Below are 24,961 nucleotides of genomic sequence, written 5' to 3'. Positions count from 1 at the left end.
CAGGTAAATTAGTGGAATGGCAACAAGAGAAGATCGCAACACCATGAGTTATTTACATTTCATTTATTACAAACTGAGACACTTCAAATATGTTTCAAATTTGGAATGTTGTTTATATAATAAAACAGAAACATTGTACAGTATTTTATGCACAACAAATGTTCAAAGCGATCTTTACATTTGTTTTGAGGCCCACATTTTATGACTGTGCCACTCTCCTCTCTTGTTACATTCCACTGTGCTAATACCAAAATTAGCCTGTTTGTTGTCAGTGCATATTGAACCCATCCCCACAACATGGAATGATACACGTAGCAGAAATATACTGACATGCTTCAACTGAAATCATTCCCTATCTAAAATGGCTCCAAATGTGCTGCCCTACAACTCCACGAATGTTTTTTATAATCTTTTAGAAACACGGACACAGCTACCAGGCACCAAAAGGGCCTTTAATTTCAAGCAACTTGCCTACCTGAAGGGGTTAGCACTTTTATAATGACGTAGGTGTAGCTCTGAAAGAAGACTTCGAAGAACATGGATTCCCTTTCTCAAATAGCTCCAAATGTCCTGCTTTACAACCCTACAATCTTTTTTAAACACCTTTATATCTTATGGGAACTACATAGTTACCTCTCATTGTGTGCTGATATTGTGCAAAGAATTATTATTATCATCCTTTCACTTTTTACTCGAACTGCCTGTTATGGTCTCTTTTAATTGTTCCATGGGTCCTGTTGACATTTATGTGAAAAGCTTGCCTTCCTTATTTATGTCATTCTTCCTCTTATGGACGTAGTTGTTCCATTTCAAACCTGTAAGTTTAGGATAAATTTCAACATTGCATTCTTAATCCTTATTTATGACCCCAGAAGTGAATAATCGATGGTTCTCAATGATCTGCTGTTAATATCTTGGCTAGTCGTTTAATATTCATTTGAATTTGAACGTAATAAAATTTCTTCAGGATAAGTCACAAGCAAATTGCTATGTTATACTGCAGTAGTAATATGCCCACCTAAGTCTGTAAACAGGCATTACTACATCATTTTTTATGTATATAGTAATGTTGAAGCTACTTGTACACTTCAAGATACTTGTTTGTTTACACAAATGCAAAAACAGTTTTTCTATCCAATTTTAAAGTTGCAATCCAGACCACCAGTCAACTACATCCTCTGAAATAGAAAAAATTTAAAAAATCGATTGCATGGTAAAAAAAATTCAAAATTTAAGTAAGAATATAGTTTTGCAATGGATCCCAGCCCATTGTGTGCTGAATGGTAATGAGAAAGCTGATATGTTAGCCAAGATAACAACGAAATCAACATAAAAACAAATTAGTACAGTTTCATATGAATCTATGAAACGGGTTATAGAAAGGAGAATTAACTCCAATTATAACAACAATAAATTCAATAGTGAAACATCAAAATTCAAGATGGAAAAAATTCACTGAAAGATTTAAAATTAATCCCTGATTTATCTCAAAAATCTGCTGTGGCCATGTTCAGATTGGTTACTGGTTATGATTACCTTAGTAAACACCTTAATCGAATCAGCTTATTGATTTCTTCGAAATTCTTGTTATGCACAATGGAACAACTAGCAAATTGCGAATCTCTTGAGAATTTTGTGGGTCTTAGGTCAAAATATTGGGAAACAAGATGGAAAATAATTTCATTGTTAAATTTTGAGGCTTAGATGCACACACAAGATGGAACAGTTATTTTGCTGTGACTCAAATTTGAGAAACCGAATGGTAAAAAAAGGATAGACACATATAGGCGAGGTTGCAAATTGGAACAGGTTATTGTTTCTGGTCCAATGCCTAGGCACTTGACAAAAGTCGTTTGCCATCTTGCAGACCGATATTTTTGTAATCATCTTCTTGCAGCAATGCTGTGCCTTTTTTGATGTACAACAAAACCTCGATAAGATACGCCCGCTTATTACGCTATCCCGTGTAATATGCTTTTTTTTGTCTGGTCCCTGCACATTTCATATATAATACTTTTATAAAATACCCTGTTTCTTGCATTCAAGTCTCGCATAATACGCTATTTTTGTAGAATATTTTCGATGTAATTTTCAGCAATGTACTGTAACAGAAATGAAACATTTTGGCTATTGAACTCAGTGGTGCTATTAACCTGAAAAGTACTGGCATTCGACCCTTTACCTGCGCACTTAACTTCATACTATACAATACTTTACCCTCTTGTTACACTCTCTTATTCGATTCTTTACCTGCTCGCTTAAAGCCTATATACAGTTACAATACCCCCACTCTCTCTCAAACAACATTCCTCACTCGGCCATAATAAAATTCAGAAATTTTTTTCTGGTCAGTTTGTTGTCCTTTAGTGTACTGAAGTGTCTGTGAGTGTGATTAACTGATTACAATGAGTGTTAAACGAAAAGTGCTTTTTGTGTCGGAAAAATTGAAAATCTTACGAAAGTACGATGAAAACAATACTCTTAATCAGAAACAACCTCTGATTCATTAGGAATCCCATCATCGACATTAAGGACGATAGTAAAAAATCACGACTCAATCACTGCAGCTGCGACGTCGGGAGGATGTAAGCGCAGGAAAGTGAAGGACTTGGAGAACATGCACATGGCAAACAACTATAAATTACTTTTTTTTACGAAAGAATTAAGTATAGTACATATTGTAAATGTCTTGGACGTACAGTACAGTAATTACATAATGGAGTAATAGTTTCTATTATCTTTCATGAATCATATACTTCTATAAAGAAAAATGTTAATAGATACTGTATATAAGTCAAAATTAGTACATATATCCACCTAATACATGGTCCCAGTTAATATGCGATTTACACGAGGTCCCTTGAACAGCATCTTATCAGGGTTTTACTGTATTCCATGTTCATCTCTCCATTTGTATCACACAATAAAGAGGCGGATGGATGGAAAATTTCTATCCTTTGCAGGTAGCTTGCATCATGACCTGTTATCAACCTGAACATCACAGCAGCAGATTTACGCGGCCCTTGGGGGATTGTCTCAGGGTTAGTCAATGAAATTTCCTAGGTTTTATCTTTTGCTGCATTCGAATTCTGTTGTTTTTGGGCAGATCTGAATTTACTTTTGATTAGTTGTTTTACAGAATAAAATGGAATTCTATAAGAGATGCTTTACAATCCTTTTCTTATCGACAGTGAATAAGTTCTTCAGAAATATGCTTTATCACACCTGGTAGCTGCAATACTTGAATACAGTTCAGTGTCATGAATTTCCGTCTTGATTCCCCTATATTGTAAATGATTATATTTTTCTTTTACTTGTGGCAAATTGTACATAATATTAATTTTATATATGCATTTTCATAAGCTTTTTAGATTAATACATTCGCAGCTGTCTGATTGGTTTACTATAAAGGGTGCCATTGGAACATTATTTGTTTCCCTAGTATCTAGTCATGCATATGTTCCAGATAAATAATCAATATTTTTATGTTTAATTGTGGCGAGTTTGTTCTAAGCATAGGGCCTGACACATGTACAGTTAATAGTGGCAGATGCATACAAACTGTTAGGAAGCAATCTCATCATTCAGTATGACTCCCTGTTTAAATTATATTCATTCATATTTACCAATGAAATTAGCTCTTACTTAGTAAAGCTTTCCATTTAAGATTTTAAGATTTTAATAAGTAATTTTTTATTACTCAAACTTTGGTACAAGAAAATAATGTTTCTTCACTTATTAAATGCAGTAAGTGTAAAGCGAAATATATTGGTTTGTTTTTTATATTGCAAGTACTGCGTAAGGAACTATATATATTTTTAATTTGTCTGTGAAATGCAATTTTATTTAAGATTTACAGCTTTGGTCATTATTGATCTGCCCTCTTTCTGTTATTGGCATTCGTGTACAAAATAAATATCTGATATTAGAATCTTTATGATTGAAGTACACATTTTTTCCCCCTTAATACTGGTTAAGCTGTCTTCTTTGATACTTTGTAGCAGTTTTCGTTGGTTAAATGAGTTTGAAGCAAACTCTTTTCTGGCTAATTTGGACCATTTGTACTTCCAGAAGTTTTTATGCAGCCTGCTTATTTCAGTAAATTACAGAACATGTACACTGTTCAGGTAGGAAAAAATAAATTATTTAAAAATATATAAGAAAAAATAAAAGTTTTAATGCAGAATTGAATATTCAGTTAATGGAAATACGTGTATTACATTTTTTCTTTGTTCCTCTCCCTAATGGTACCACGTTTCCTTTGATTTTAAACTACTGCTATAATATACATGTTCGAAATAGACCAGTTTGTTACACCGACATTTTTTTTCCAAATTCCATACTGGCGCTTTCTTAACGAAAATATATACTTCTTTAATATAATTAGAAGTTCAGTTAAAATGAAAGACAGCACTTTCATTTATTGTGCTGAGTCACAGTTATGTTAAGTTATGTCTGTTGCAGCTGTTCTTGGAATCAACAGTTGCCATCTCAAGTTTAAGAAAAAGAACAGAAGGAACAGTAAAGAATTATCTTTAGTTTATACTATAATGATGGCTGATGTTAGAATTCACGTTAACAAAACACGTGTGATTTAAAGCTCAGTCAGTAAAGGAACACACTGCACCAAATTAAAAGTGATATGTTGGCCTATGTATACATTATATTTTTATTATTACAATATATAATATGTCTGCACGTTTCATGTATATAGTTTTATTTCGATGGTATTACGTAATATTGCTTAAAAAAAACAGCAAAACTTCTAAATTTTCACTTCGAGCATTGTGTATGTTTTGTCCGTGCAAGTTCGCATATTAAATTATCAAAAATGCATTTTGTTTCGTAGCAATAATGCATATGAAGCAAAGTGTTAACTTACATACCCATTACAATTATCTGCAATTACTGCTTCAAATTCCTAATCTGGCTGTAATTATGATCATGGGAAAAAAAAAGTGCATTACCAGTAGTACCGAGAGAAGCTGCACAACCATGCCATGACTCTAAATAAGTATAGCGGTATTAAATTGCCTCGAGGTCCAAATGCATTTTGTGACAAGACATAACAGATTTGAGAGATTGTTCTATAGAGCTGAGTGACCCATCAAAAGTTCTTTATTATTAGATTCATAAATTATAAACAATTTTACCTAGACTGAATACTGCTATGAAGCTACAAAAGTCCTTGTTTCAGTTATAGTTTTGTAAATTTTATCTCTTACAAACTAAAATTTTCCATTGTTCAGAATGTAAGTTGTCATTATAAGTGTGATTCAGGTGAGCAGTGAAATTTTGTAAAATATAATATTACGGTACTCTTATTTTCACACGAATTACTTCTTACACTAACATTAATGTGCTCAATCTGGTCATAGCCATTGTAAAGTTTCAATGATTATTAGAGAAGAAAAATTCGTTCTGGCGCTGGAACGAATTCTTCTCCTCTAATAACCATTGTTACGATAACAGATATATTCTGTAGAACAAAAAAAAAAAAATTAATCTTTACATAAAGTTTCAGTTAATGTAGGCCTAGTCTTTCATTAAGCTTATACTTTGAGAGAATAAACACAGTAGAGCAAACAACATTGAGCTATTTTTGAGATAATGTGCATCTGAAGCAGCTCTTAAATCAGCTACTGTAGAAAATGTTTACACTGAAATGCTACTTCTATAATTAGAAATCGAAATGAAAATATATTTTAATTTGTTTGTTACAGAGTCTATAAACTAGACCATAAGGAATTGGGATTTCTGTTTTATGAAACTGCTTACATGAATATTCTATTGCAATATTGTTACAAATAATTAAACTGTTGTAGAGACTGTTATGTGGAGAAACTGAAGCACTGGTGGGAAAAGAATATTAAAATAAACCTGATTAAAGCTAAAACTGAGACTGTTCTAATTTTCATGAGGGTGGAATTCACGTACCGGTAACGATATTTATAACTTTTATATTTCTCAATTATCACACATATTATCAAATTTTCAACACGTACTACTGTATTTTTTCTATGAATAGAACAATTAATTAATCTTTGTGAACAATCTAAGGAATCATGATAGCATTCAGTATAGAATGCTTGTCTCGTCTTACTGTCAATTTTTGTGCTCAGGGGGATTCATGTTAGGACACTTGTAAGATATGTCGTCATATTAAAACGGCAATATAACCATATGTCTTTAATTGAAGTATATTCCTAAATGTTTAATTTGTACATATCTCTCGACATCAGTATTCTGGTCACTGTGTTAATGTTTAGGGATTGTTTAGTTTAAAAAAAATAACATACAGTAAAATCCCTCGTATCTGACATCCAAATAACCGACAATACCAAAACAATGACACTTTTGGCTAGGCCAAAAAAAAAAATCATTCATATGAAAGGGAAGAGTCGGACAAAGATGTGATTTTCGTGGATCGCATATGCTGCATATTGTGTTTACTTTTTACATTGTTCATGCATGAAAACATAGACAGGAAACCCCGTTATGTCCCTGGAATAGAGAAGGTAGATCTGTAAGCTGTCACTTGGGCCTTGCAAACAATGTGCAGAGACAATACCTTTAAATTTAACACTTGAACTCGTCCGTTTCGAGGGGTTGTTGGACGAGTCTAAATAGGAAAGTGTGTAATTCTCTGTTCCTACAGCATGTAAAGTTTCATTCGAGTTATAGATAGTATATATAAACAAGCAGACATTAGAGATATGTTAAAGAGGTTCAAATCATCGAGTGCTACTTCGTCTTCATAGTTGCGATGTTGGCTACACTACTCTTCACATCACATGGTCGCCATTTAAAATTGTCATAATGTTACAAAAACTTTTAGTATTTTTTACGCTATTATGTATTACTGTACATTACCGTATTTAGTATTAGAAATAAACATTGTACGTATTTCGAAAGTTTATTTTTAAATATCTTTATGGAAATTAACTAAATTTCAACATGGAAAAAAAAATGTTGGTGCAGTACAGTATGTCTTTACATAACCTATAAACGTATTTTCCAATTATCCGGCACTGTTTTTGTCCCACAGTTGCCGGATACGAGGAATTCTACTGTATTTGTTTCTACACATTTTGATGAGATGGTAAAACTCGAATAATTCACTAATTTATGCCTCTTGTTACAGTTTAATATGAGAGAAAACTGTACGGTTCTCTAATAATTGGGCAAAGATAGAGATGTTATCACATACATATAATGTATTTAGTGTTGTTAAAGAAACCTATTATATATACATTTAATTGTAAGCTGTTTTTAGCAGAAAGATATCTTGCAAAAGTTGATGCACAAAGTCTGTAATAATGATCAGCTCCGGATAATGGAGAAGTGATTAAATTATCTGTGCTTCAAATAATTTGAACAGTATTCAGTTGCCAAAAGATAACATGCTGTATCAACCACAATGGAAATCTCAGCTCCTTATCTCCTAATAGTACAGGCAGCCTCATTAACTCTAATTGTATCTTATAATGTAACCTTTCATTTGCTTGCAGACAGTTTCAGCTAAAGGTGGCTAATTACATTTGGAAAAGAAAATCTGTACTGTAACTATTTCATTGTTGCATCATAAATGTTTTGCTACTGATGACGTGTTTTATTCTTCAATGAATTTCCTAAGGAAATGAAACTGGTGAACACACCTGCAAACAGATGTAGTAATATTTTTTGCAAACCAAAGACATTTCTTTTTTTTGGAAACACTATAATCATTTAATATAATATAGTCAAAATCAGGTAAATCTATACTTCATTTTAATATTTAGATTGAAATCGCTGAAAAGAGATGAGAACATGGACAAGATACTATAGTGATATTTATAAAGAATTAAAAAGAAAACTTACAAATGAAACCAAACCCTTTAACTATTAAATATAGAATATAATCTAAATTTAACAGAAGAAATACTGAAATTAGAAGTAAACACTGAAATACTGAAACAATTGTCTTTAGAGACAATAATAGGTACCCTCCACAAATCTGGCTTCATTTATACACCGACAGATCCTTGATCTCCAGAGAACAAGGTGCAGGTGTTATGTGCTGTCTCTTCTCACTTTATAGATCTCTTGGATATGGAACAACAAGTTTTGATGGTGCAGGAATCTTCTATGCCACATCAATAAATTTAAGAATGCAGTTATATTGTCAGACTCCAAAGCAGCTATTCTATCAATAGTGTCTAAACACACACCTTCATCTCAACCAGCAGAAATAACTAAAATGCTATCTCAATTAATATCACTCAATAAAAGAATTGTATTCCAATGGATACCATCCCATTGTGGAATCCTGGGAAACGAGAATGCGGATGCTTTAGCAAAGAAGGGCAGCACTGCTACTTACAGACCTGTTACTAAATCTACGTATTACTCTGTGAAAAGATTCATTAAATCTACATACTTAGACTTCAACAAACAAAATTTGATAACACAATCTCAAGAGAAAAAATGGAACTCTCTGAATCATAATCCACAGTTAATTCCCGATTTACCACGAAAATCGTCTGTAGCTGCATTTAGATTGGCAACAGGCCATGATTGTTTGGCTAAACACCTGCATAGAATTGGAATATATTAGTCCCCTAACTGCCTATTGTGCAACTCAAACCAAGAAATGGATTCGGAAAACCTCCAAATCTGTGCTTCAGTGGCCGACCATGATAATATCTTTGAAAAATATTGGAGTGCAAGAAGTCAAATGATTTTATTGTCAAACACCTGGTATTAGAAAATAACATGTATACTTAAAATAGCAGTTCCATTCATTGTTGCATAAAATGTATGATGAGAAAATATGTTCCATTTACAAACCACTTATATGATAGGCACCAGCTGAAAATTTCAAACCTAGTTGAATGACTGAAGCTATAAAATTTGTTCATACAGTGGAGATTTAAGAAGAAAATAATATAAAAAGAAAGAACATTTAAAAAGCTTTGTTCCGGTTTTAACATACAGAACAAAAACAGTGACATCAGCAACAGAAGTGAAACTTCTGATAATATCAAAAGGAATTACAAGCATGGACAGTCTGAGAAATAATACACTGATGAAAAACAAACTAAAAACTTTTATGCAGTTAAAACAATTGTTTACAAAGTTCTATGAAAACGTTAAAAGGAGAAATGAAGAATTTCTAGTTACCGTTAGTAATGAAAGAACAGCAAAAAAAAAAAAACTTAGAAAGATCAGGTTCACGTTTTATGTATCAGGTCATAAAGACTGGAAAGGAAAGAGGTAGAACAAAACAGGAAGAGTAGAGAATGGGAAGATGAGACAACTCTGTAGGATTTCTTTTTTAATTGCCCACAATAGTAGGTGATGATGGTAGTAGTGAAGAAAATATCAACATAATTGTGTTTATTACAATTCATATCTTACATAATTATTATTTCATAATAACAATAATATATAACACCAATCTTGTGTATTTACAACACTAAAATTATACTTTTTATATTCTACATTTAATACTTTACACTTGTCTCGTTCATTGTCTCACATTGGAATGTATAGGCCACTCTGCTTATGGTTACAGGACAGTGGTGTCACTTCACAGAAATGTCCATGTAAATGAATTAAAAATCGTTTAAATCTGCCGACTTTATTTTACATGCAAAAGACAGTCTAATTAGGAAAAAGGTTGAAATAGTAAGTAATATGCAAGTACTAGACAACACACTCATTTAAACTGAGTCCAGAATCTGTTGAACATATTGCAGTGCCGTAGTCTTTTTTACAACACTTTACTCCAATTTTAAATAATAACAGCCCCAGAAAGCGAATTTCAGGAAAGTGCTTCAAGGTTTCGATTCTCCGTCAGCACCCAGCTGCAGTGAGACTGAAACACTTGGCCATGTACTGGAGTTCTGTAAGGGGAAAACTACTGCGTAACAACAGACACCATTGTGCCCGTACAGCAATTGCCAACCTGCTAAGAAACAGAGGATGGAAAGTAGTACATGAGGAGATTCATTGTGTGTCGGAAGATGGTTTTCTCATAGAAGGGTGGATATAATAACCATCAATAGAAGAACCCAGAAAGCAACAGTCTTAGACCCTTCTATTTGCTTTGAAAGAGACAAGAAATCACGCACTGTGAGCTAAATATGTATCTTGTCTTCCATACCTCAGTGAAAAATATGGCATTTCGCTTTACAACTGGGATGTTACAAGCTTACTATTTGGAGCAAGAGGTTGTTTATCAAAATTTACACGTAATATCCTTAAATCTTTTAAAATTCCCTTTTATGATGTTCAGAAGATTGTGATGGAAATTCTGAAGGTCTCTCTTCAAATTCTACACTATCATTTATATGTTAGCACATAAATTTTTGTTTCAATGTACAAATCGAATAATTATTTTACTCGTTTCATTTCCCTTTATCTTTTTATGTTTGTTAATTCTGGATCCCAGTGATCAACCTCACTTGAGGACAGATAATTTTAAATAAATCTTAGTAGCCATGGTAAATTTCGTATTAATACACACTGCAAATTTCAATACAGAAACTTATCCATTTCTTTCGCTGCACCTGGTAAGAGTTTTCAGAACATTATGCAATTTCGGACAGAGTAATGTTCAACACATACAGAAATATACATTATATAATACTATCTTGTCCACATAGACGAAATCAGTCCATAATCCTGTCCAAGTAAATAAAATATTCCATACGTTAAAATCGCAACAATTTAAGATAAATGTCGACTAAATTATAATTAAACATTATGTTAAAATATTAAGCTTTTATAGAACTGGATAATACTTTTGTTTCTTTCAATTTATTACTCAACTTACAGAAGTGGACATTTCTGCGGAGATATGAGTGAAAATATGAGATGCAATATAGAAATTACATCTCCTCTGACGAAGTATGTACACAAACCATAATTAAACTTACGTATTTAATACTGTGGTCTGATGCATTTGAGTGTTTCTGTGGCCTCAATATTTTCTCTCAATTGTACTTCAGTTGGATGTACAACTCAGAACAACAAAGGAAGTTGAGTAGAAGCAATATAACCCACAACGAAATACTAAAAGGTCATTTGACCGAGTTACAACTAGGGACAGGATATTACAGATTAACATTCGTGTACAAAATATTCTGAGTCTCCTTTACACAAAAGTAATTCAATCACAAATTTCGAAGCTTATCTTCAGCTTAATTCTTTAGTGTATTTAATTATGTGCAATTCACACGTACTAACATATTTCATTTTATATTACAATTCTACTTTGAAAATGAAAAATTTTAATCTGTAGCTTTATCCTGACTTTGATTCATTTCATATATAGGTTATTGAACAAGACAAGAGGCTGTTCAGTAACCTATATATGGAACGAGTCAAAGTCAGGATAGGAGAAGAAATGTCTGAAGGAAGTGAAATAGGGAGAGTAGTACAAGGATGCCCTTTATCATCTACTTTGTTCAAAACTTGGAGGATTTGATGAAGAAATGTTTTCAGAACAAGGTAGGGGTAAAAGTAGGAGGAAGAAGAATAAAGTGTATAAGATTTGGTGATATGGCGTTGTTAGCAGAATAGGAGATGATACTAAGGGATATGCTACTGGAGCTAAATGACAGCTGTGAGCAGTATGGAATGAAGATAAATGCAAACAAGACGAAGACCACGGTTGTCGCAAGAAAAATGAAGATGGTAAACTTGTGAATTCTAAATGAGGCAGTAGAGCAAGTGAACAGCTTAAAATACTTAGAATGTACTATAAGCAGTAACATGAGCTGCAACCAGGAAGTCAAAAGGAGAATAGCAATGGCAAAGGAAACTTTTAATAGAAAAAGGAGCATCTTCTGCGGACCTCTGGAAAAAGAACTAAGGAAAAAACTAGTGAAGTGCTTTGTGTGGCATTGTATGGGGCAGAAACATGAACATTATGACGAAGTGAAGAGAAATGACTGGAAGCATTTGAAATGTGGATATGGAGAAGAATGGAGCGTGTGAAGTGGACAGACAGAATAAGAAATGAAGTTGTGTTGGAAGGAGAGGGTGAAGAAAGAATGATGCTGAAACTGATCAGAAAGAGAACAAGGAATTGGTTGGGTCACTGGCTGAGAAGAAACTGCATACTGAAGGATACACTGGAAGGAATGGTGATGGGAGAAGAGTTCAGAGCAGAAAAAGATATCAGATAATAGACGACATTAAGATATGTGGATCATATACGGAGACTAAGAGGAAGACAGAAAATAGGAAAGATTGGAGAATGCTGGGTTTGCAGTGAAAAACCTGCCCACAGGCAGAACACTTATGTATGTATGTAATATGTTGAAGATAAAATTTAACCCCCTTATCAAGTAACTTTCAATCATATAAAAATTCTATTCCACAAGACAGAAATTTTGAATGGAATTCATGCTCAAATTGCTTTGTCAGAGGAAGGATCTTAATATACTGATAAAAGGGGCATAGGGGATATTCAGGGTTATTCAAATTCAATTTGAAAGCAGATTTTTCCAAATACACGATACTCATTTTCAATCACATTGAAAAATTATTTAAAGAAGAATATAAAGCTTCCCGCTTACTACTGACACAAAAAAAGTTTGTGATAATTATTCATCAATTAAATAATAAAAAAGGGTAAATATCCTGTCCCCAAGTCTTCACTGTGAAAACAAAGCCCAAGAGCCACATGACTAACTCATCCATGTAAACTACGCAGTTTTATTTTATATTATTGAATTTTATTTTACATACTATGGAGATTTAAATTACATCCACTTTCAGTTTCTAGGCTTTAGCTGCCAGATTTCCAGATCCAGCAGGTTGCTTTGTGGTTTGCGTTTGTTCCTTCTCCAGCTGTCTGCCAAGATACTCCCTGTAAGCACACAATCAGACTTCTAGTTTTAGAAGAAACAAGTTCCAATTATTAGCTAATATCAAGAAACAAAGACGTTTCTGTCTGTTAAATACAAATAAAGTAAAAAAAAAAAACAACCTAACTTAATACAGTAAGACCCCGTTTAACATTCCTGGTTTTAAGGAATAATCTGTTAAGTCCCAGCCAAATTATCATAAAAATAATGTAATTAATTCCTGCTTTTAAGGAAACCGGTTTAAGGAAAATCCCACTTTTAAGGAATACTTTTCAAGTGGATTTTGTGATAATGAAGCCCGAAATATCAAATTGACTTTCAATAATCAATAATACCAGCATATTTGGTAGTGCATCTCAATCGATAGTAATGCGGCACCATGCGGCGGCATTATTCTTTTAGGACTATGAAAAGGGAGCAGTTAAAGCTAGTGATGGTACCGAGTATAACTGCAGCAGGTGGAATGGGGTGAATTTCCCCTATAACTTGATGTAAGCAGCGGTACAGACTATGCTGCTTACATCAAGTTGTAGGGAAAATTCACCCCATTCCACCCACCGCAGCTATAATCGGTACCATCTCTAGCTTTAACTGCTCCCTTTTCATAGCCCTAGTCATCACCCAGTGCCATAACTTCATCGTAGATGATGTATGTGTCCAACATTTTGTTCTTGTACAAACCCAGAAACAAAATTTGAGCCACCTGAATTTTCCAAGTTCCAGTAGTTTTAATATTGTGCATTGTCATTAATCTTGGTTCCAAGAGTGAATCATCTGCTTCGAACCTAAATGTACATTAGGCTTAATAAGGTATGAAATTATTATTATTATTATTATTATTATTATTATTATAAACAGCATTATTCATCACCCATTAGCAGCAGACGTAACAGTAACTTCAAGAAAACTGTTCAGTTTTAGTAAATGTGTTGTGCTGTTCTACAGTACTGTAAACTTGACTGTACGATCTCCTCTCCTTCATTCCTTGCCAACCCAGGTTGCCCCTGACCACTCTACTCATGGCGCTCTTACCGCCCCTCCCGCAAGTGAATGTCAATGTGGTCGCACTGTAATTGTTTTTGTCTGCTGTATCAAGAATTTTTCATACTCCTATCGTGTTTCGGATGGGGCTTTTTCAACTTAGCATTAAGGCAGCCATATATTGGATTTATCCTCTGACTGAGGTTCTGGCTAATATGTACATCTATCATCAGGCAGTACATCTCACTTGACGATATGTGTCAGAGGAAGAACAATTGTTTGTATGCATCTGAAGTCTGACTAATGTATATGTAGCTATATATTATTTTAATGTACCGAAGTACATATGATATTTCCATGCAGATATTCTGCGTCATCATACGATGTAAGAGCAATGGAACAGAGAAAAATTCTCTCCGGCGCTGGGATTTGAACCCGGGTTTTCAGTTCTACGTGCTGATGCTTTATCCACTAAGCCACACCGGATACCACCCCAGCGTCGGACAGAATCGTCTCAGATTAAGCTCCAACTCTTGGGTTCCCTCTAGTGACCGCCCTCTGCACTACGTCATAAATGATTATGAACGTAGGAACGAAGTCCACACATGTGCTCTTACATCATATGATGACGCAGAATATCTGCATGGAAATATCATATGTACTTCGGTACATTAAAATAATATATATATATGCGTAAATCACTTCGTGATTTAAGACGGCGCTTATTCCTCGGATCCCGGCCAACTAATCACTCATAACGAGTGCACTTCAGCACATGTGTGGACTTCGTTCCTATGTTCATAGTCATCTATGACGTAGTGCAGAGGACGGTCACTAGAGGGAACACAAGAGTTGGAGCTTAATCTGAGATGATTCTGTCCTATGCCGGGGTGGTATCCGGTGTGGCTTAGTGGATAAAGCATCAGCATGTAGAGCTGAAAACCCGGGTTCAAATCCCGGCGCCGGAGAGAATTTTTCTGTGTTCCATTGATCTTACATCGTATATGTATCTAGTCGGCAATATATGCAATGGAGGAGGAAAGGAACTGGCCACCCTACCCCATTATCTCTTGGCCTAGTTGCCTCATAAGTGGTGCCTTCTTGGTATCACTTGTGAGGTTCAGACCTGTCTTGGACAGTTGCCTAAACAACAACAACAATTTGGGATTTATAAGACATGGGTCAGCACTATGATGAGAACATTCAACTGGCAATGGGCAAACATCCAGGTTATAAACATGATTTGAAACCACGACACGGATTTGATTCATACACTTTCGTTATTATTACACACACCAGTCAGCAGATAAAGTATTTATTCCAGTTCTTCATTTTTGGATTAAAAAAGAACTGAAACAAGATATCTTTAGAGCACTTTACTACACCTTCCACAATCATTATTTAATTGGATGATGATCTAGGGATAGCATTAGAAATATCATAATAATATCTCATTTATGCATAATGTCAAATAAATTAGGATATCATTAAATGACTAAATAAATACATAATTATTGGATGAATCAGTAAACTGATTAACGAATTTACTGAACATAAATTGAAGAAATATACAAAGAACTGAATAATGAAATAACTGAATAAATACATGAACAATTAGGTGAACAAATAAATAAGTATATCGATAAATCAATGAAAAAATTAACGAGAAAGTAAATCAGTGAATGCATATATTATATAAATGCATTCAATTGACTCGAAAAATCACAGTTAAATTGCAAAATGTATTTTAGGAAACGAATTTTAAATCATTGTGCACTGAATTTTTTTTTTTTTTGAACTGGGAAAGAAACACCTCTAAATCAAGAAGCTTAATTTGAACACAGAAGCAAAGTTAAGTGTAAACATTACAATCAATGGAGCTATAATGAGATATTACTAGAAAAGAGAACTTAAATTTGGATCAACTTAATAATTTTAAATCGAAGGTATGACATGAATACAACAGATGAACTGATGTAAAGAACTTAATATCCAATGCATGAAGATGTGTTTGATAAGAAAAATGTGCAAATAATTAAATAAAAGTATTTTTTAATATCTCAAGAAATTATTAACTCCACATTCGTGTTTCAATTTGTTTTTCTCAAAATAAAAGAAGTAAAATAATGGAACCCACCAGTTGTGGACCATTAATTTCTGAACTGCAAGAAGGGCTTCATATCGCACATTGGGGTCTTCATGACCCAGCAACTGCATCACAAGCTGTTTCCCACCAAGCTGTTCGATCACACTGCAAAAAATAGGAAATAACTGTGAGGTCATTCAAGGAACTAACCACATGATAAGAGTACAAGAAATTTATTTTAATTTGGTAGTAAACACTGCTATTATTATTACTCTTGACTAGCCATGTCTTTTGAAACATTTCTACAAAATAGTCAACAAGTGTGCTGTATGTCACATTATGTCAGCGGTGGATTTTCAGGAGAGGCAACAGAGGCCATGTTTCTACTCCCCAGTAACCATGACAACAGCAGTTCAACCAATAAGACATTCCCAAATTCTTTCCACGCATTCTTATGTTACTTTATAAGTCTATGCTAAAAAACCAACCAGGAAAGGATACGCTAAATGTATCACCTTTGGAAAGTAGATTCAATTTATAAAATGATTAGGAATGGCTCTGTAAGGTTATAGCAAGTTTGTGCTACAACCAAAAATTTTTGAAGTCATAATTTGTTTAAAATAAGAGTTGAAGTAATTTAGTTCTGTCTACTAGATCATAGCAACATGATTACTTTGCTTCAGAGAATCGTGCAAATAGTTTGCAGGAGCCTCACTGACTCAATGTAATTGGCTTGCTGGAGTCAATTAACGTGGTTCTTATGGGGACAGATTGAATCTTAGGATCCTTCCTGGGGCAAAGAGATAGAAGGGGTTTTTATAGCACAGCATAAGAGTTGTTGGTAAATGAAATTCCCAGTTCTCAACATACTGTATTACGGACTGAAGGTAGTGAAGGTTAGTGAGAGCGAAAGAAAGAGGGAGAGAAAACACCCTCGTTTCTCTTGTTCTGGTAAGAGAAACAGATTTTCCTTAATTTTATCTTGATAGTGTAAGTATCTTCTGTCTTACTTCCTTTCCAGTTGCAATGACTGTAACTTCAGTGATGTAAGGTTCATTTGCTTGAGTATCCACGGTTCCAGGATGATCGGTCCACTACAGTTATGTCCATTTTTTATAAAGTCCAAAGAAAAAATGTTCATAATCACGTTATGTCCACAAGCGTTTTGTCCATTGAACATAACATCCATAGACATTTAATCCACGAACAAATATGTCCACAACAAATTTTGTCCATATATATTATATATAATGAAATTTTTAGAATCAGAATAAGAAATTCTTATTCACAATGGTAGATTCTATCAGTATCATTCAAAAAGCAAGAATGAAACTAGAATTTATTGGAGATGTGTGAAATGAGATATTTGCAATGCCAGATGTGTTACTAATGCAAATGTCAACCAAATATTGACTGATGATTTTTTAAATTGGTTATTACTTCAGACTTGTGGATCTTTTAAATTATGGACAAACCATCTGTGGTCACAACTACAAATGGACCTGTAATGTAGTGGACTTTAAATAACTGGACCTATAAATTAATGGACTTTAATGTAAAGGACAGAAGAAACTAGACATTTGCACTGTGGACATAAAAAAAATGGACATTTTGTTTGCGGACATATCATCCGTGTATCCTATAGTCATGTAAATATTTAATTAGTGCTAATTATTATCATGTGCGAGATAAGTGTTTGAAGGTGACTTTCGTATTTTATTTAATAAAGGTTAATACTGTAACTTACAGTGTTTATTAGAACAGCTGTTTCAGTGAACACTTTGAAAGAAAAATCGAGATTAAGTGACTTGGCAGACCAACTCTGTTCCTTGAAATTTTAAAGGTGTTAAAATGAAAACTAAGTCTTTTATTAGAAATTTTAATCCAGACGCACAGTCCGCATTTCACGAGAAGATCTGAGCAAGGAATGCGAGTTTTTCTCCCACTCTTATAACCTGACCTGAACCGGTCTGCCATTGACAGAGCCTTGTTTGTACCAGCCGGCCAATGATATCACTCCCATCCACCTGCTCCTTCAAGAATGCCGAGTCACTGGCTTACTCTCCTCTTATCCCACAAGGACCATACTCCCCTCGCAGAGATCTTCTCGTGAAATGTGGGGTTACTGATCTGATGAAAGTAAAACACCAAATTTTTTTAACCACCAGCCACCATTGGAACTGATAAATAAATTCTTTAACAGAACAATGATCTTAACTTAATGCTAACTGTATTTAATACAAAAAAAGAACCAAATTATAAGTACAGTATATCATATGAACACTCACTGTTTGCCTCGAGGATAATGACGAACATATTCACCAATATCAAAGCTTGCAACACTCAGAACGAGAGGATCTTTACTGGACTCAAGGAGGAGAATCAAGATCCGCAAAAGTTCGTAGTTCTTCTCATTGAGTCTAGGAGCATTTTCTCGCCAGAACTTAGCCGACTTATGCACAGGACTCCATTCCAGGCGACCAGATTTCACTTCTGTTGCATACTCGTCAAATGAACTGTAATATAAATATATCAAGAATTGAAACACGTGCTAAAGATAGTCACAGAGAGATGTAAAACTGTTCATTAAATTAACTGATGAACTAGTGGACTTACTCGTGTTAAATATGTAATATTTGTCCGGCTTACAGCTGTAGGCTCTGATGATTGTGCGTGAAGCACTGAAACAGCTGTAAACTGGACAAATATTACATATTTAACACGAGTAAGTCCACTAGTTCATCAATTGATTATATTGAAGTGTTAAAAGTGGTGTACGCAAGATTCAAAATGGATGTTCATTAAAGTCAGATATTATTATTATTATTATTATCATCATCATAATCATTACTGTATTAAACATAACCTCAAATTGCAATAGCCTCTCTGTAGTGGCATAAAATAAATGGTCTCTATCTATTACTGATAAACTCAGCTATCAATATGGAATATAAAACTTTCCACAAAGTTTCAATTCAGCAAAAAAAAAAAAAAAAAAAAAAAAACAAAACAAAAAAAAGTAGCAAATAACACTTCCTTCTCTGGACTCAATATGAATAGCTTTTGCAAAGTTACATATTGTCAATAATTGATTGCGTCCAGGTGAGGATAATAATTTTACTAAACTCAAACTTAAGGACTGAAATTACAAACTATACTACAGTACAATAAAAGAAATAATACATTTTTAAGGTATTAAGTCATAATGATCAGAAAGAGAAAAAGGAATTGGTCGGGTCACTGGCTGAGAAGAAACTGCATACTGAAGGATGCACTGGAAGGAATGGTGAACAGCAGAAGAGTTCGAGGAAGAAGAAGATACCATATAATAAACGATACTAGGATAATATATGGATCATATGAGAAGACAAAGAGGAAGGCAGAAAATAGGAAAGATTGGAGAATGCTGGGTTTGCAATGAAAGACCTGCCCTTGGGCAGAACACTGAATGAATGAAGACATAAACCAAATTGAGAAGAAAGAACACAGTAACTACCCATAAACATCATATATCATGCATTGTCAAAACATTTATAGGCTGTCAGTATAGACATAGTATGAACTAAAGAAACTGTACAGAGTGGTGCAGATAATGATGTGTTGGGTGACCCAGAAAAGATCTGCAACTTCATGTACAGTGAAATGTCAGTATAAGGAACTCACCAGAGGAGTATAATTATTTTCGTTACATCGCAATTTCCCTAAACTGAAATGGACGAAATTTTCCTACGAAGTACATTTTAATGAATAAAATTTAACAGCCTGTAACTTAGCCTATGTGGTGGAAAAGTGTAATTGTCTGCCTCAATTGCATCTTCGGTATATCTCTGTAGTATTTCACAGCTTTCAAGTAAGCGAACTGGTACATCCTTTCTACTCATAATGAAGCATTAAAGCTTTCACATCACGTTCACATCATCATTCATCTTCTCTTTCTTCATCCACGTCACCATCTCCATCAGCATCATCAGGTGCACTGATTACAAACAATGTAAGTACATGCAGTTGCAGCTAACAATGTGACATGTAACTGCATGCAAGTGCTGAGTTACACATTCCAAGCACTTACAATTCCTCAGCTCATAATAGTACCGTTATCAGGTGTTACTGTATCACTAACAGCCAATCATAATCGACTGAAGCCAATGTAGCTACACTCAAAAATAAATTTACCAATAGAACTGATGAGAGTTCAGAAATCTATTTTTTTGGTTTGTTGATCTACTGGAACAAAGCATAATTTGTAACTGCTTCCTATTTAAAAATTTCGTTATACTGATTTTTTCTTCTATGTGGGATGAATTTATTTTACGTTAAACTGAAATTCTCGTTATAGTGATATTCATTGAACTAAAAATTTTTTAGATATAAAATATAAATACATTGGCAGGTATCAGAAAATAATTTCGTTAAACTGGAAATTTCATTACTTCAGTGTTCAAAGATATTTCACTGTATATTTTAACAAGCCCAGAACAATCATAAAACTTCAAAACATAATATGCTGTCACTATAGACGTAATTTTTATTTTTTTATTTTATTGGGTTATTTTACGACGCTGTATCAACTTCTAGGTTATTTAGCATCTGAATGATATGAAGGTGATAATGCCTGTGAAATGAGTCCGGGGTCCAGCACCGAAAGTTACCCAGCATTTTCTCGTATTGGGTTGAGGGAAAACCCCGGAAAAAACCTCAACCAGGTAACTTGTCCGGGATTCGAACCCGGGCCACCTGGTTTCGCGGCCAGGAACATTTTAATAGGCCTAAAAATTTGCACATTCCAAAAGTTACCATGTTAAGAAAGCAGACATATGTATTGAAATTACACATAATTAATGGTTCTCTACTCAAGTTATAGGTCTACTTAATAAGTCATTAAATGCAAATTGCTTTCAGAGATGGCTACATTAGAATAGCGTAAAAAAATTATTATGAAGTCAGAATGCAACAAAATTATGTGACTCCAGACCTCAGATCCTGAACAGATGCCTGCAGCTTTTCATTCAGGAACTCTATATCAGCACAAATATCCTCATCATCAAATTTACGCTGTTCCAAGATGCTCAATTGTTTTAGCACTTTGCACTGCACCATTGCAATACAATGCTCCTTAGAAACCATAGCTTCCTCTGGTTTCTCAATTAAGTTCTGCAAATAAAGCAATAACAATGTATGAGATAGTTTCCAGTTTTTTGTTCTTGGAGATTAATAATGTTATTTATAGCTTCAGCACAATAAATTGAGATGCACAGGCTAAGAATTTATTGCAATACATACCCTGAATACAGCCAAAATGATGCGAGTGACCTTTTCTTTGACTGAATCGCTGAGAATATCAGCTAGTATTGGGATGACACTAAACCTGAAAGAAAAGGGGGAAAAAATAATTTTCTCTAACATTCTAAGGAAACTTAAAAGTAATATCAATGTACATTTTAATCGTTCATAACACCAAATTAATTCTGCTAAACAGACTTAACAGACCTTCAATAACGAAATGCAAGAAGACAAATACTAATTCCGTAAAATCTGAGTGAAGACGTGAAAAGAATATTTTTTTTGCATGAAAACTATATTCAACAATTAGAATTTTGTGTGTGTGTATTTTACACAGAATGTTAGTTTATTTATATTTTATTTTATTGCTTCCTCAAATTTCGAGCTTGACCATAAACAAATCATACCAGATAATAATAAATTTAGATAATGCATTAAATACAAAGTAAAGTTCAAGTAACTTCAAATTTACCACATTGGAAAATCCTGAAAAGTTAAATAATTAGGGTAGGTAATAGCAATGGTTTTTATATTGTATATTTGTAGGGAACCCCTGATAGTGACAACAGTTATTTTTTTTAAATAGATGTTGACAGCGAAAGAGATTTCCAAAATTTCACTATGAAGCCTGGAATTGTTCATCTAGCACCGATGAGAAGACCCATTCTCTCTATATCCTCGAGTCAACTGTCTGAAGATAGGTGTGAACCTCATAAGTGATACCAGGAAGGCTCCACTTATAAGGCAACTAGGCCAGGAGATAATGGGGTAGGGTTACCAGTTCCTTTCCCCCTCCATTGCATACATCGCCGACTAGCTACATATGACACTAGTCAGACTTCAGATGCATACAAACAATTGTTCTTCCTCTGACACATATCATCAAGTGAGATACACTGCCTGATAATAGATGTACGTATCAGCCAGGACCTGAATCAGAGGATGTCATTTTCATAACATATTATTTAAGAACATTTTGACAATACGGTATGCAGCTAGATGAGATTTATTGTCTGATATGTCTAGCACATAGCGCTGTTTGCATTAGCTGTTATAGCTCTGGATTGAAAAATTTGAAAAAATCGTATCTCGAAAATTAGGCTTTCTCCAGATGTAAAAATTTATACAGAGGTTTCTTATTTCAAATAGAATGTATGGGGGGAACAATCATTGTGCAAATCCATTATCACTTGGTGAGCCTTTCTTGTAAGAAAAACCTGCTTCCAGACAAACACCTATTATAAAATGGTATACTTGAAATAATAAATAATGGGAAATAAGTTGTGATCTATCCGAGAGTGTTTACTTGAGGAGATTAGTGAAAAACAGTTAAACAAAAACTTCGTTCTCAAAATCAATCAATTTGACTACTAAGAGATCCAGAAATAGTTTGAACTTAAACACAGTTAGTGATATATTAAACAATCTTAACTTACATTTCACTTCTTGTAATCTGTTTAACATTCTGTTTATATTGCATTTAAATTTGTATAGTTATAAAGTACTTATGTCATTAGAAGTTTAAGCAATGAGTATTTATGAAAATAAAAAACAAATATTTACTCAGCGTTAACAAGTAAGATTCACCTACAATATAATAATATTATAATTGTAACTGTAGGTAGTTTTGATTGTACTCCAAGTTTCTTATAATACAGTTACATTCTTTCATATTTAAGAGTGTTTCAATATCTTTGCATCAGCTTGTGCTTACTTGTTCATTTTCTCTGCCAAAAGAGGGTTAAAGGTCAGCACCCAGAGGCAGAAAATCAGCTGGTACTGAACCTGAAAGTTAACTCGTCCCTGAAGAACAGCCAGAAGAGTAGAAATGCCATCCACTGCTACAAAAGCAAACCTGTACTCATCTATCCGCAACATCATCTGTAGACATCGTGCCACAGATTGCATGTACTCATTGTTCTGAAAGAAAATATTCAACATCACATATGAATTTTGAAATAAGTCTAAAACACTCTTAATATTTTAATTTTGGTGTAATATAAAGTACGGATAATTTCTTGCAAGTGATTTATGTAAAATATGCAATTTTGAAAGGCTGCTACCACATATAATAAATAAATAAATAAATAAATAAATAAATAAATACAGACTTTATCATCTTGGTTATAGAACTCAAAATTGTAAATACAAATCCATAACTATCACAATCTCAACCAATATTGTGAGAATATAGGCGCAATGATTGGGAAAGTAAGATCGGCATTTTGAAAGAAAGATAATATACATTATTTTAATATTGCATTTTTTTAAATCAAGTAAAGAATATTCTGCTGTTGTAGAAAATAAGGATTCAATAATTTTTTTTATAAAACAGACAGACAATCATCACGAGAACACCATTTATAATGCGGTATTTAAAACTATCTTCGCAAATCTATGCTTAATACAGTATGGATGAAAACTATGAACTGAACATGGAGTTAATTGTAAGAGAGCTTAATAAACACTGTCACACATACATACAATAGTAGCCCAATACAATCTACAAATTTAGGAAAATGACATGCTCACATAAATCAATTCCATGAGTTATCAGTGAACCAGGAACTGATTAGTACTTAAAAAAAATTACGTGCTAATTTGTTTTCAAAAAAAAAGAAGAAGAAGAAGAAAGATTTTCTTTTTGGTTTATTTATGACATCAGCAAACATTTGGTGTAAATCAAACATAACTTGTGGACACTAGAGCATTTTTTATGCCGCAAAATTAAAAAAAAAAGTGCAAGCAGTGGGCATGCCAGTATCGTGTATTTAAATCTCAGTGTTGTGCAGTAAAAAATATGGCTACTGAAGAACATAAAGACAGCAACAATGTTAAAATGTTATAAAGAATTATTAAGTACTTGAAACTGCAGTGCACAGAAAAAAAAATCTTTCAACACCGTTAACTTAATCAGTAGATATAATACCCACGAAAATGTTAATATCACTCTCTGAGAAAGTTAATTTACAAACCATCTGGTATTCCAACATAATTAAAAATCCTTCAATCTCACAACACATATAAACATATAATTTCAATACAATATCTTTTTCTTAACCCTTTACCATATTAAAGTAGCTTATGTTAGTCGAAATTTTTAATAGTAAGTTCAGACGTTATTTTAAGTTAATGTTATTTCTCATAAAATTTACTGTTACCCAAGTAATAGGTTAGAAAAACTAACACCAATTAAGGTTTTTATGTCAATTAAGCAAAGAAAACATAATTATCAATGCTTTTAATTAATGTGTACCCACTGGTTTAGTAATACTCAACACAGAAATGTGTTGCCTGTATTTTCTCTTCAATAGCTCAATTCAAACCAAGAAAATGAATTTAAAATTAAAACAAGATATCAGTTGTTATCCTACTAAACAAGTGCACATTATATGATGAAATAGAAACTATCTTACACATGAACTCTCTAGTATATGTGAAAAATATAGGTTATGGAATAACTGTTAAAAATGAATGACTATGGGTATTGTATCCGCATGAACCTACAATTTAAACCAACATGTATCACTGTTCAAGAAAAACGATTTACTGAAGATGATCTAAGTGTAATTTAGGTATGTAAACCTGAAGTAGCATGCACATTAATCCGAACATGACCATTTTCAACGTTTTCTTCGATTTTTGGTCTACCGGCTACACATTTCTGCTTAGTTGAGTTCTGTAAGATAGCAGACTTTCATTGTTGAAAATATGCAGTATATATTTTTTGCAATGTATATTAACACATTTCCTT

The 24,961-nt window shown here is 33.5% G+C and overlaps 1 protein-coding gene and 1 non-coding gene across 3 annotated transcripts in view; one reads left to right on the top strand and one right to left on the bottom strand.

Moving 5' to 3' along the window:
• Positions 1–9,363: 9,363 nt before the first annotated feature.
• The window catches only part of VhaSFD (V-type proton ATPase subunit VhaSFD), a 36,705-nt gene continuing 21,107 nt past the window's right edge, over positions 9,364–24,961 (bottom strand). For both annotated transcript variants that reach the window (XM_069849595.1, XM_069849596.1), the window contains 6 exons: positions 22,922–23,127; positions 21,208–21,292; positions 20,900–21,078; positions 18,216–18,443; positions 15,979–16,092; positions 9,364–12,862 (listed from right to left, as the gene is read on the bottom strand). In XM_069849595.1, the coding sequence (XP_069705696.1) occupies positions 12,775–12,862; positions 15,979–16,092; positions 18,216–18,443; positions 20,900–21,078; positions 21,208–21,292; positions 22,922–23,127 (900 nt within the window). In that variant the 3' untranslated portion in view covers positions 9,364–12,774. The remainder of the gene's footprint in view (positions 12,863–15,978; positions 16,093–18,215; positions 18,444–20,899; positions 21,079–21,207; positions 21,293–22,921; positions 23,128–24,961) is intronic.
• TRNAY-GUA (transfer RNA tyrosine (anticodon GUA)) lies at positions 14,738–14,809 on the top strand. Its single transcript has one exon. It is a non-coding gene; the product is annotated as a tRNA-Tyr (tRNA).

The sequence above is a fragment of the Periplaneta americana genome, chromosome 16 (genome assembly GCF_040183065.1).
Source record: "Periplaneta americana isolate PAMFEO1 chromosome 16, P.americana_PAMFEO1_priV1, whole genome shotgun sequence".
In the NCBI taxonomy this organism is placed as follows: Eukaryota; Metazoa; Arthropoda; class Insecta; order Blattodea; family Blattidae; genus Periplaneta; species Periplaneta americana.
Note: the sequence above shows the minus strand (reverse complement) of the source record. Positions and strands in the feature narration are given on the sequence as shown.